We start from the raw sequence: 12,845 nt of genomic DNA, 5'->3' as shown, positions 1-12,845 counted from the left end.
CATATATATAATAATAATAATAATAATAATAAAAGATTATTAAACCTAATAAGTTAAATAATGGATCACTAATTAAGTTTAAGGAATCTAATAACATAGAGAAAGGCAAATTCTTCTTAATAAAATATAAATCTATTTTGTTTTTTTATATAAAGAGTATTAATACACATAAATATATTTTGATCAACACATTTATTTTTTTAAATAGCATATGTTAATTTTATTTGGGGACGAATTACACATATTTTTTATATTTTTTTATGATAAAAAATATTAAGTGACTGTGGATGGAATTATAAATTCTTAATTTCAATTATTTTATCTTTCTCTATATAAAAATTTGATGTAAAATTATGTTATTTAAAATAGAGATATATTAAAAATTTAATTTTTATAATAAATATTAAAAGCTTTTTATTAATATTTTTTTAATGAGTATTATTTTATTATTTTAATATAAAATATAAGATAAATATCTTGCAGTTGTCTATAATGAGATTTTTTAGAAGCCTTTCAGATGGGTTTTTCTGATCAAATCCGGCAGTAATTTATTGGAATCGCAAGTTTGATAGCTAGTTTCTGCACAATCAAGGCGTCCCAGGGGTTTTTCAAGGTGCTGAATCCAAATATGCAGTTAAAAAACCATTTTAACTGCAACAAATCAAGATTTAACCTCAATTTCTTCCACCGGATTCCGTCACCATAATCTCCAAAAAGTCGCATTATAGACAACTCCAAATATCTTTCAGATTATTCACACTATTAGGATTTGGTCCACGTTTTGAACCAACTAATGTGGTTCATCCTCAGAACAAGGACCATATTAATTGATTCGAAAAGTAAACCAAAACCTAATAATATGATTAATCCGAAAAACATTTATCTACCATGTAAATCAAAAAAATCTCATTTCTAAACATATAAAATATTAAATTATAAAACATCTTAATTTCTTTATCTAAACTAAAATAACTGAATAATTATTAAGAATCTGATCTGGTTAACCCATGAAAGTTTTTACTGAACCTCATAGAAAAGGGCAATTTGCCCTCAACCCTAATCATGGCCTACATTAAAAGAGAAAATGAAAACTGAAATCCTCCCATGTGATTACATGGGTGAACATCGCAATCAATATAACAGATTATCCATGTCAACGCACCAAAATTTCCCACAAATTATTTTATGTGCTCGTGACAATATGAAATGTACATGGGAATATGCCCTTAATTTGTCCATTTCACAATGGTAGCATCGGATGAAAAACTTGTCTGTGGGAAATTGCAGGGGAGTTGGGTTTGTCCTGACCTGCTCTGCCAAAGATTCTCTACAAAATGCAAATTATACCCACAAATAAACGACTCCAAGTTTGTAATTCGGTAGTGGTATATACACACTAGATCCTTCGTCTTGTCTTATCTGACTATACCCCATGCTAATTCTCAATAAATGACTGGATTTCATCCAGTCTCATCTCATTGCTTGCAGCCACGCCTGCAACATCCATTTCATTTCTTCTGCAGAATTTCTGCAGCAATTCAACTGTAAAGCTATCAATAGCAGCTAAAAGCAACAGGGATTCACTCTGCAAAGCTGTTTTCGTTTCATTTGGACCTCTGATTTGAAGTGGGTAGTTGACAAGATGGCTGCTGGAACAATTCCTGCTTCGTTCTCTGGTTTGAAGAAAACCGATTCCTTGCCAGGCTGCTTGCAGAGTACCCATGCTAGAAAAGGCTTTGCTATGCATAACTTTCAGAATCCGAGGTCATCGTCATTCCGGATAAGGTTTACTGGGGTCAGGAACTCATCCTCAGACATTGCAGAAATGAAGCCAGCTTCTGAGGGCAGTCCACTTTTGGGTATGTCTCTAACACATCTTTGTATAGTTAGGAGGACAATATGGTGAAGATTAGTTCAATTGGCTAGTTGCAGTGCAACAATAAATTGACTCGTATACATATACATACATAGATATGTGTATAATTCAGTGTTATAGTGGGTGAATTTGCACAGAATTATATATGTGTGTCTGTATGTCTATACAGATGTGTAATTTTGGGCAAATTTTTTCTCTTTAAAATATAATTTGTAAGATACGGCTCACTCCACGATATCGCAGAAATTGCCTTACCTGAACATAACTTGGGGGCGCTGTTGGTGTATCACTACAGTGCAGAATCTGTGCAAATTAACTACTATAGCAAGCAAGTAGGCATGCAGCAGTTGCACAAATTTTACTTACTCCAGTCAGAAGAGTTAGCTAGTTGTATCTTACCTAAACTCACCTATGCACAGTGAAGGGTTTTGAGAGGCAGTGTGTAAGATCCTGGTTCACCCTTCTTTAAAAGGGAGAGGTTTTTTCTGTGTTAAGGTAAGGTCTTAAATGTTGACCCAGTACCGCCCTCGTTAACCCCTATAACAGAGGGTTAGTCCTGACTCAACGGTGAACCCTTCGAAGCATTCGTTCTGACGTGCTCTACTAGGTTTTCCTGAGTGAAATATTGCCCCTTAAAAGAGTTCGTCTTGAAAGAATGCCTGTATTGCGAAAGATATATATATACATTTGTGGCTGCTATTTCTATAAGTTAACCGATCAATAGATATGGACCCAATTAATGAACATAAATAAACATGTGTGCGTTTCATTTACATATATGCAGATACACAGACAGACCTAAACATAAACAAACAAATCCATTGAACTTTGTGTGTTGCCTTTACATGTATGCGTGTGTATGATTGCTGTGCAAGTCCATCTCCTTGGGTGCATTGTAGCCTGTATAATTCTGCACCCTATTTCTGTTACTCAGGAGTGACCATGTCTGACTGCACTCGTTCCATTTTGGTGTCTGTGTTTGAAACTTGCAGTAAGATAATAATGTGAAATGTCGCTGGAGTATTAGAGATGAGTACATGCATTCTCTTTGTAGTTCTTGTCTGTCCGTATGCTGAGCCTACCTTGCCCAGATTCTACATGGAGTTAGGGCGTTTCTCATAGGCTGCTTTATAAGGTTCAGTTAACAGTTTTGTACTAACTATTTACTGATTTGAGGAGTTTAGTATTTTTTTTTTTTACATTTTACAGTAATTGGGTCTATTCGAAGTAGTTGCAAGTATTTTATTGAGTTTAGTATTCTCTGGATCTGCAGCTACTTTACCATCTCTTGACTGCTTTCTCTGGATCTGCAAATGGATAGAACTGTCTCTGTGTTCATCTAATTCTACCAAATTTCTAATTGCAATCTTAAGAAATATTATTAACTATACAGAATGGCAGGCTAAGATTAAACTGAATGTAGACAATGACCCTTATTTTATTTTACACAGAATTTTCTTAAGCAATATGTTAATCCTAAACTTCAATAGTTTGGCCAATAGTTGGAGTTTTCTCTAGTCCTTGCAATATCTGACAAGCTATTTTAACACAATTAATAACACATACTTCAATCAACTTTGCTTACAATACTGTGCTTTAGCCTGATTATCATACAGTGTGAGATGGCCCTTAATTTTATATAATTGCTTCCATTGAAAACATTATTCTGGAAAATTCTTTACCCTTTTTTCTGATACTCCAACTGGCATCCTGTTTCCATAGTTCTCGTAAGTGTAGTCTTCTACTATCAATCACTTTCAAAGTAGAACAAACGAGGATATGAAAAAGCCCTTTGCATGATTATCTGATCTTATCTGTAGTTTACACTTTACACGTTGTAATTGTTGTCTGTTGTCACTCTTAAGAAAGTAACTGTTGGGTGAGTGGAAAAGCATTGGTGCATGAATACTTTGTCAAACTGTTTCTTGGATGAATTTGCTTATTGTTTCTTGTACTTGTTGCAGTTGATTTTGTCATTCTTGAATTTTTTAGTATGCTCACTTTTTTTTTTTTTTTCATTTGGGCGTCTAGTTCCCAGGCAGAAGTATTGTGAATCCATATACAAGACAATACGCAGAAAAACACGTACAGTGATGGTTGGCAATGTCCCACTTGGGAGCGAACATCCTATCAGGGTTCAAACAATGACTACTACTGATACAAAGGATGTTCTTGGTACCGTAGAACAGGTCCGTGCTCTTCAATAAGCTTGTACTTCTTAATTTTTATTTTTGAGTTTCAGCTGTTAAGAGTCAGGCAAATAAAACTCTGCATTTATTAGGTGTTCACATTCTTGTATTAGTTTGGGAAAACTGCACCTGCCATGATGTAGCAATAGATCCTTTAAGCCAATGCCCTAGCGGATTCTCCTAATTGTTTCCAAACATCTGGTAATGCTTGGGGGGATTAGCCCATCTAAATGGGGGCACCTAGCAAATTGAAAAAGGCTGTTAGTTCACCTCCCATTGTCTTGAACAAAGGTTATGCCTATTCTTATGTGTATCATGCTTTTAAACAATTTTGTTGAAGAAGATGCTTCTTATATTGCATCAAATTTTTGACAAGCTTACATCAAGGGTTACATTAGGTGGTTGAAGAGTTATTGATGAAGCATGCTGTCCCTAAATGGACATGTAGGGTTATCATTTATGTGGGTTTTAACTCTGTACAATTAATTGCGGCAAACAGATTCTTAATTAAAACAGAAAAGGTGCAAAGGCAAACACACACATTAACACAGATTTTATCCTGAAAACCCATAACTGGGAAAACCAGGAAGATTTTTCAATATATTCTTCTATACATTATTACAATACAATATATATCTTGCGGCATCCATGAACCACCAATTCATTTACCTTGGATTAAAATACAGCCATAGTTCCTTAACTGAGATTAAAAAACCACCATGTGTCACATAACCGCCAAATATGGACGCAAAAAATGCTCAAATTTATTTTGGGGTGCTGCCTCCGAACCCCTGCACAGGGGGGCTTCTTCCCCTCTGTGAACCCCCGAACAGGGGGTCCTGCCACCCCCCTGTGACCCCCTGCTGTGTATCATGCATTTTTACGGTGCACAGGGATAGTCGTTCAAAGAATATAACACATACCCAACAATTTTGGCCTTTGACTCAATCTTGAGAGAACCAACATCTGTCTTAAAAACACCTAGCCTTGCATTGATTTGGGCAGCTAACTCAACATTAAGGGCTGAAACTTCCCTCAAGTAGTAATTAGTGGAGACATTGTTGGAGGTGGCCCTACTTCTTTCCCACATTTAGAAGAAAGATGTAAGAAAAATGTTTCTTTATAGTTCTCTTCCATGCTGACTGATTATCTTAGTGTCCCTTAAAAATTTTCCCTTCCACTGAAGCACTCCAACAAAGCAGGTTGAGGGTTTTGCTGAAATCCATACCTAGAAACACTGGGCTACCCTGCATCCCCATAAAACATGCTTGAATGTCTCCTCTTTCCAACATACAACACTTAGGGCATTGGTCAGAAATGATGAATGCGGATCATTATGGAAATCTGGGGTTGTCTTCAAGGCTTCTGTAAATTGTTTTGTACGGATCATCTATTTAATTTTAATACAACCATAAAAATAAATGTAAATGTTCTACGGGGTAGCATATGCTTTGTTAGTGTTGGACTTAAAAATAGAAGACCAATCTTTGAATTTACTATTTTGTTTCGGCTTAATGATGTTTAGCCAATGGTTACCAAAGGTAACTTTAGAAGTCAAGATCTAAGGTTTCCTTCCATGTAATTCCTGTTTTTGGGCATAACCTTTTGGACTGCAAGGCGGCAATGGTTTTTCTAGCTTATTAACTTGTCTTTGTCAAAACATTAGCTAAAATGCATTAGATGCCATTGTAGGTCATGCGAATAGCCGATAAAGGAGCAGATCTTGTTCGAATCACTGTTCAGGGAAAAAAAGAAGCAGATGCTTGCCATGACATTAAAAATACCCTTGTACAGAAGGGGTAGGTCTTCAAGCACAAAGCTCTTAGGTTATTTCATTTTGTCTTTTTAATTCCTAAGGTTCCAATGTATTTTCTTGTGGATTGTATCTTCGTTTTGACACAACCCATTGCATGCAGCTATGATATTCCACTTGTGGCAGACATCCATTTTGCTCCTTCAGTTGCATTGCGTGTTGCAGAATATTTTGATAAGATCCGCGTTAATCCTGGAAATTTTGGTAAAAATATTATAGATGTAAAATGGATATCAATATTGAGAAAATGAATATTTTATATTTTCCATTAACATCATTTAGTTGGTATTTGAGTGATTGGCAGTTCACTTTAGTTTGTAATTGATGACTTGGCAACATTACTTGCAGCTGACAGGCGTGCCCAATTTCAGAAACTAGAATACACAGAGGAAGACTATCAGAAGGAGCTTGAACACATTGAAGAGGTTAGATGGCACAATGATTGTTTTGTATTTAATTTCTTTTGCTTATTTGGGCATTGATGAAAGGGAATGGCAATTTTAGTGCTCTACATTACTAAAAAAAGACCTTCATTCACTTATTTTCACCTTGCACAAGATATTTATAACATGAATTGTAATCTAAAATGTGTTATAAATATTACAGGTTTTCACACCATTGGTGGAGAAATGCAAGAAGTACGGAAGGGCAATGCGAATTGGCACAAACCATGGAAGTCTTTCCGATCGTACTATGAGTTACTATGGTGATTCTCCCAGGGGTATGGTGAGTTCATCTTTTATTTTTTAATATTTCCTTTGGGTTGGGCACGTGAATAGTTTGTTTTGATGAATGCCTCTCTAGTTTAATAGCAGAGTTTTTTACATATGATAACAGTATTGGAATTTATTGTTTGTTGGTTAAACAGGTGGAATCAGCATTTGAATTTGCACGCATTTGCCGGAAGTTGGATTTTCATAATTTTGTGTTTTCAATGAAAGCGAGCAATCCTGTAGTCATGGTTCAGGCATACCGTTTACTTGTTGCGGAGATGTATGTCCAAGGATGGGATTATCCATTGCATTTAGGAGTTACTGAAGCTGGTGAAGGTGAAGATGGACGCATGAAGTCTGCAATTGGCATTGGAACACTTTTGCAGGTTTGTTCTAGGTGCTTTCTTGATCGGAATTACATTATGCAATACCCCACTGATGTTTTATCATTAGTAAACAATATCTTCCTATGCCTTGTCATTTATTTAAGTTTACCATCATTAACTTTGTTGTGCAGGATGGTTTGGGTGATACTATTCGAGTTTCCCTTACAGAACCTCCAGAAGAGGAGATTAATCCCTGTAGAAGACTTGCAAATCTTGGGATGCAAGCTGCAAAGCTAGGGAAAGGAGTGGTAAGATTTTCCTTAATTTCCAGTTACAAACGATAAAATTTCTGTATTTCTGAATGTCCAGTTCAATTAATTGGGTATTGATATTTTAGTTTGCTATATTTTGAACAGGCTCCTTTTGAGGAGAAGCATCGTCATTACTTTACTTTCCAACGCAGGACTGGCCAGCTTCCAGTACAGAAGGAGGTATGTTATATAGTGTTCCCGTAAGTTTATTTTTGGCAGAACGCTTTGCATCCCCTTTTGTAATGTGTGCCCATATATTGAATATTGACAGCTTCTAAGAATCCCAAAACTCAATTTTTTGGGGCAGAATTATTGAATATTGGCAGTTTCTAAGAGACCCGAAGCTCAATGGTTTGGGGCAAAATTCTGTTTTATTTTCTATTTTCTTGCTTTTGTCCTGCCAGTGACTCAAGAAGAATGATTTTTAAACCGAATGTACATTAAAAATGATTAAATTATCCTATTATTAGTATATTCTAGTTGTTTGAAATCTCGATTTCAGATGTTTCAGATTCAATTCTGAAAATTTAACTAATTTTGAGGTTTCCCCAATCTCCACAATGTATATCTTTTCTTTCGACATCATTTTTGACACCCCTGCCTTAAAGTTTAGCTATAATCAAGCTGTTTTAATGCACAGGGTGATGAGGTGGATTACAGAGGAGTTCTGCATCGTGATGGTTCTGTTCTAATGTCAGTGTCCCTTAACCAGTTGAAGGTAAAATTCTGGAATCATTTGTCTTGGTGCTAGGTAATTTTGTTGCCTGTGCTCCCCAATTAATTTGAGTAAAATACAAGCTAAAGGTTTTCATTATTTCAGCATTCTAATATCTAAAAGGTACTCTTTCTAGCCTGTTTAGTTTCAGATTTTTAGCTTTTGATTCTTTTTATTTAAATAACTTGCTATATATACCAATAAGATTGTCTTTTTCTCTTCTCGATCAGACACCAGAGATTTTGTACAAATCACTGGCAACAAAGCTTATTGTCGGCATGCCCTATAAGGTACACCCTAAATAGCTGTTTCCAAGTTCAAGCAATCCTGGTTAATCTGCCCTTTATGCTGCGATATAGTTTGTTTAGATGTAGCATATACTATTTATATTTTAAAAGGTTCATATCTAACTTTATTTCTTCCAGGATCTTGCAACAGTGGACACAATATTGTTGAGGGAACTTCCCCCAGCAGAGGACACCGAAGCGGTAGGCATTATATGAACATTTTAAATTGTTTATATTGTTTTACATAACAGCTAATTTGGTTATTTCCATAGCATTACCATGTCAAGTTTTTGCTTATATACTAGTCTAGCAGCGGTTTGATTTTAAATTTTTCTTGTCATTTTCTTGTGGCCTCCTTATGATATTCTTTGAGTTCTCATGTAAATCTGGAAATAGTGGGTATATGACTTTGAAGAGGACCAAATATGTAACAATCCCAAATTATGTTTAACTTTGTCCATGTGCAGAGGCTGGCGATTAAAAGGCTTATAGACATAAGTATGGGCGTTTTGACACCTTTATCAGAGCAACTTACCAAACCTTTGCCAAATGCCATGGTCCTTGTAAATTTGAAGGAACTTTCAACTGGTGCTCACAAGCTTCTACCAGCAGGTATATTTTTTATTAGTATCTGTTGTGGACAAAATTAAGCTTTTGTTTTTGATAATGGTTTCCTATTGTCTGTTTGCATTGAGGATCCTTCTCATCATTCAGGTACACGTTTGGCTGTAACTCTTCGAGGAGATGAAACATATGAGGAATTGGATGTCATCAAGAGTGTGGATGCCACAATGATTCTCTTAAATCTGCCTAGAGAAGAAGAGAAAGTTAACCGTGTCCATGCATCTCGAAGGTGTTAATTTTTTCCATGCTCAGTGATTTGGACTTGTTACCATTTCACAGAAACTCAAGACTTTGATGCATGAATAGGAATGTTTACTGTGTTACTTCAGTCAGTACATCAAAAATCGTTTATTCAATGTGACTCTAAATTTCTGATCTGAATTTGTAGATTGTTTGAGTACTTGCAAGAAAATGCACTCAACTTCCCCGTTATTCATCACATACAGTTTCCTGAAGGAACTCACAGGTACATATATGCAGGTTTGGTTTTGCAAAGTTTGAAACAAATATAAGGAAATCTTTCTTCTTTTCCATTCTATGCTCATGATGAAACTCCTTTGTTAGTCATTACTGATTTCTCATATATTAATTTGGTCTTGAAGGGATGATCTAGTCATCAGTGCAGGCAGTGAGGCAGGTGCTCTCCTTGTCGATGGTCTTGGTGATGGCCTAATGTTGGAGGCTTCAGACCAAGACTTCGATTTTCTTCGTAACACATCGTTTGGACTGCTCCAAGGATGCAGGATGCGCAATACAAAAACGGTAGAGCACTCCAGTCTCCAGCTGGTTCATTTTGTATATATTTTGACCAATCGATATATCTTTGGAGCTACATAATAACGTGTTTAACTGCATTCTTTCAGGAGTATGTATCATGCCCATCATGTGGCCGCACTCTGTTTGACCTCCAAGAAATAAGTGCAGAGATTCGGGCGAAAACACAGCATCTTCCTGGTGTTTCGGTGTGTTCTCCAGTAACTTTAATTTCATAGCTCCATTTTGGGCAGTTATTGACATTTCAGACATGAATCTGATGTGGGTTTTGGATTACAGATTGCTATCATGGGCTGCATTGTGAATGGTCCTGGAGAGATGGCAGATGCAGACTTTGGATATGTTGGTGGGTCACCAGGAAAGATTGATCTCTATGTTGGAAAGGTACCTTCTTTTTCTCTTCGCTTCTACACTGAAACCTCCTGCTATACTTTTTTGTTAAGAGACTTGTTAATACATGCAGACAATATCTCAACTATTGACTTTCAAATGAAATTCTCTCGTTGAGTTATGGTTTCAAAGTCTTGGGCCAAAACATACTGTGACACTTTTCTGGTTTTTATTCGTCACTCGTCTCTTATTTTGTTCATAATGGAAATTCTTGGTTTCGAGATCCTTATCTTAGCCCAATTACTATTAAATTGTTCGTACTGTTATTTGGTTCATGATGAGTGGCTTTCTTATACGAGGTATTCGCACATTTTGATGTTTTATATTGTCCATGACTTCAGGAAGTTGTCAAAAGAGGTATAGCAATGGAGCAAGCATGTGATGCTTTAATTCAGTTGATTAAGGACTATGGGCGATGGGTCGATCCTCCTGCTGAAGAATAATTTGGGACTGCTGCCCGTCTTAAATGTTTCAGTCAAGCTATTTAATATATCAGCATCGTAAGTACAACCTGTGTTAGAAGGCAACATATTACAGAGGGGATCACTGGGCTCTAGATTAGTGTATGGTTCTCCTGGAGCTATGGGTTTGTTTAAAAGGCAATGGCCATCCCAGGGGAAGATATGGTGACTGAGGCAAAGACATTATATATCTTTTCTCTTCGAAAAGAGAGTACATAATGACAGTTTGTAAGGCTATTCTAGCAAAATAAGTGGAGTGACATGTTTCAAAAATAATTATCTTACAATCGAGCATTCAAAGCATTCCTTTTTTTTTATTCAGAACTGTTTATGTATTCCATAAGGTACCGAGTTAGCTGTGGGTAAATGAAGGAGTCAAAAAATCCAGAGGACATGCTCCAAGCAATGACACAATGCAGGTACCTAATAAGCATGGGGAGTACATTTTAACATTGTGTCTTACAACCCCAAGTCAAAAATCATATATCTCTTCAAAAAACAGTGAAGAGAATATTTGCACCGCGAGAGGTGCACTCCACAGTGCAGGGGATTAAGATGTGTTATGTCCATCTGTGTGTTACACTCACAAACCAAAATAAAATAAAATTGAGGTCCATAATATTAAAAAAAGAATGCGACCATTGATTACTATAATGTGAAAATAAAGAGATAATAATAAAGTAAATGAGCATAGATTTATCTTAGTCAAAGATCTTTTAAGCACATAAAGGCTTCCACCTTGGTTTCCTTTTATACCTCGTGGTGCATGCTACTATAATCCCATAGGTGCTGATCTCTACTATAAGATTTGTCAATCTCAGTTATTACTTGCCCAGTGAACTTAAATGGGCCAAGCTAGCTTGAAGGTTCAGTACTTCGTCAAACTCAGCTAAACTCAGCCAAGGCTCAGTGTGCATCACTAGACTTGTGAGTACATGGTGAGATATACTAGACTTGTTGGTTTTGATCTCAATACATGGTTAACAAGAATAAAAGTAACAAAATGAGGGGGATTTTCTAGAGAGGAGAAGCCATGAAATGCTGGGTAGCTGATTCTGGGCATTAAAAATTGGTGGGCAATAATATATATATATATATATATATATATATATATATATATATATTTGGGTATTTTTCATTTATTTTTTCTGAAGTCCAAATCTTACTCTCTTTCTAATGGTGTTAAGTACCAACTTTTTTTTTAAGCATTGTCAAGTAATTCTAAAGTCCGAGTCATGTGATTTTGAATAAAAATTAAACGCCAGCTTACCTTCAAACTTTCCAAGTATTGTTCCTACCAAATTTTAATATACAAACAAATATGAGCAACATGTTCTCCTCATAATTATGTACATCCTAAAATATCTAAAAATAGCAACAAAATTGCTTTTAGTGGGATTGAGAGTGGACATGATATTGTTAAAAACCATTAACATTTAAAAACTAAATTACTGAACATATTTCTGATGCTAATGAGATAGGAGTACACATCTTGATGGATTGTTAGACATATGGACATGAATACGTAGTGGGATTAGTGAAAGCATAAATACAGTAATATAGATGAGAGCAGAGAAGTAATGCGATTCATTCCAAAAACATGCATAAACATGTAAGGATGGAATTTTGTCCAGCCTTATTTTTTTAAGTGCAACATCTTAGGGTATTTTTTCATCCTAGGGCTTCTTATTCAAACTAGGGTTTCCAATAGAAGAGAAACTAAGAATTTACTCATCTATACAACAACAGATATTTCTTCATATTATATACAAATCAGTCACAGTAGACATGCACAAATGATCTAATCAACAACAGGGCGAGATTCCTCAAATCCACAATAGTTGGACTAACTGTCCAATAAACCAAGGTTGTACACAACCAATAATACTATTGCCAGTGTAGATAAACCAGATCCACTATAGATTCAATTTAACTAAGTTCTCTAACAACGAATTTACCATCCTACTTGGACTGTCTTTCTTAATTTGCTGGTCGAAGAGGGTATTCACAATAGGTATGCCATCGAATTTGCCTCATTGAATGCCACCGAGTTGCCTCAGGAAATCCAACGAGTTTCCTCAGGGATGCTATCAAATTGCCTTAGGTTGTCCTTCAACAAAGACCCAAGTCAGATTCCCTTAGCTGGACAGAAAGTGTCTCAATGTGCTAAATAGATATGCTTCAATGATATGTGCCAGAACAAGGAAAAGAGTATCTAGTTAGGGTGGAATCAACTCCACTGAAACTCGACAAAAAATTAGATAGGGTGGGATCACCTCCAACAAAGCTAATCAAAGAGAAGGGGTCTTAAACCCTCAGAAACTTGGCTCAAAAAAACATATAGTATCAAATCCAAATTGATGATC

At 35.9% G+C, this 12,845-nt stretch overlaps 1 protein-coding gene across 1 annotated transcript; it reads left to right on the top strand.

Moving 5' to 3' along the window:
- The first annotated feature begins 1,256 nt into the window (after positions 1 to 1,256).
- HDS (4-hydroxy-3-methylbut-2-enyl diphosphate synthase) lies at positions 1,257 to 10,794 on the top strand. Its single transcript, XM_089377359.1, has 19 exons — positions 1,257 to 1,859; positions 3,908 to 4,065; positions 5,758 to 5,864; positions 5,982 to 6,082; positions 6,227 to 6,303; positions 6,485 to 6,604; positions 6,747 to 6,977; positions 7,109 to 7,225; positions 7,334 to 7,408; positions 7,869 to 7,946; positions 8,174 to 8,233; positions 8,369 to 8,431; positions 8,698 to 8,842; positions 8,945 to 9,083; positions 9,243 to 9,320; positions 9,457 to 9,616; positions 9,718 to 9,816; positions 9,908 to 10,012; positions 10,360 to 10,794. The coding sequence occupies exons 1-19, from the start codon at positions 1,643 to 1,645 to the stop codon at positions 10,459 to 10,461; spliced, it is 2,232 nt and encodes a 743-aa protein (XP_089233485.1). The 5' UTR covers positions 1,257 to 1,642; the 3' UTR covers positions 10,462 to 10,794.
- The last annotated feature ends 2,051 nt before the right edge of the window (positions 10,795 to 12,845 follow it).

This window comes from Pinus tabuliformis, chromosome J (assembly GCF_031772625.1).
Source record: "Pinus tabuliformis cultivar Carrire ecotype Pingquan chromosome J, CPIR1, whole genome shotgun sequence".
NCBI lineage: Eukaryota > Viridiplantae > Streptophyta > Pinopsida > Pinales > Pinaceae > Pinus > Pinus tabuliformis.
The sequence above is the reverse complement of the archived record's forward strand: the minus strand, read 5'-3'. Positions and strand labels throughout refer to the sequence as shown.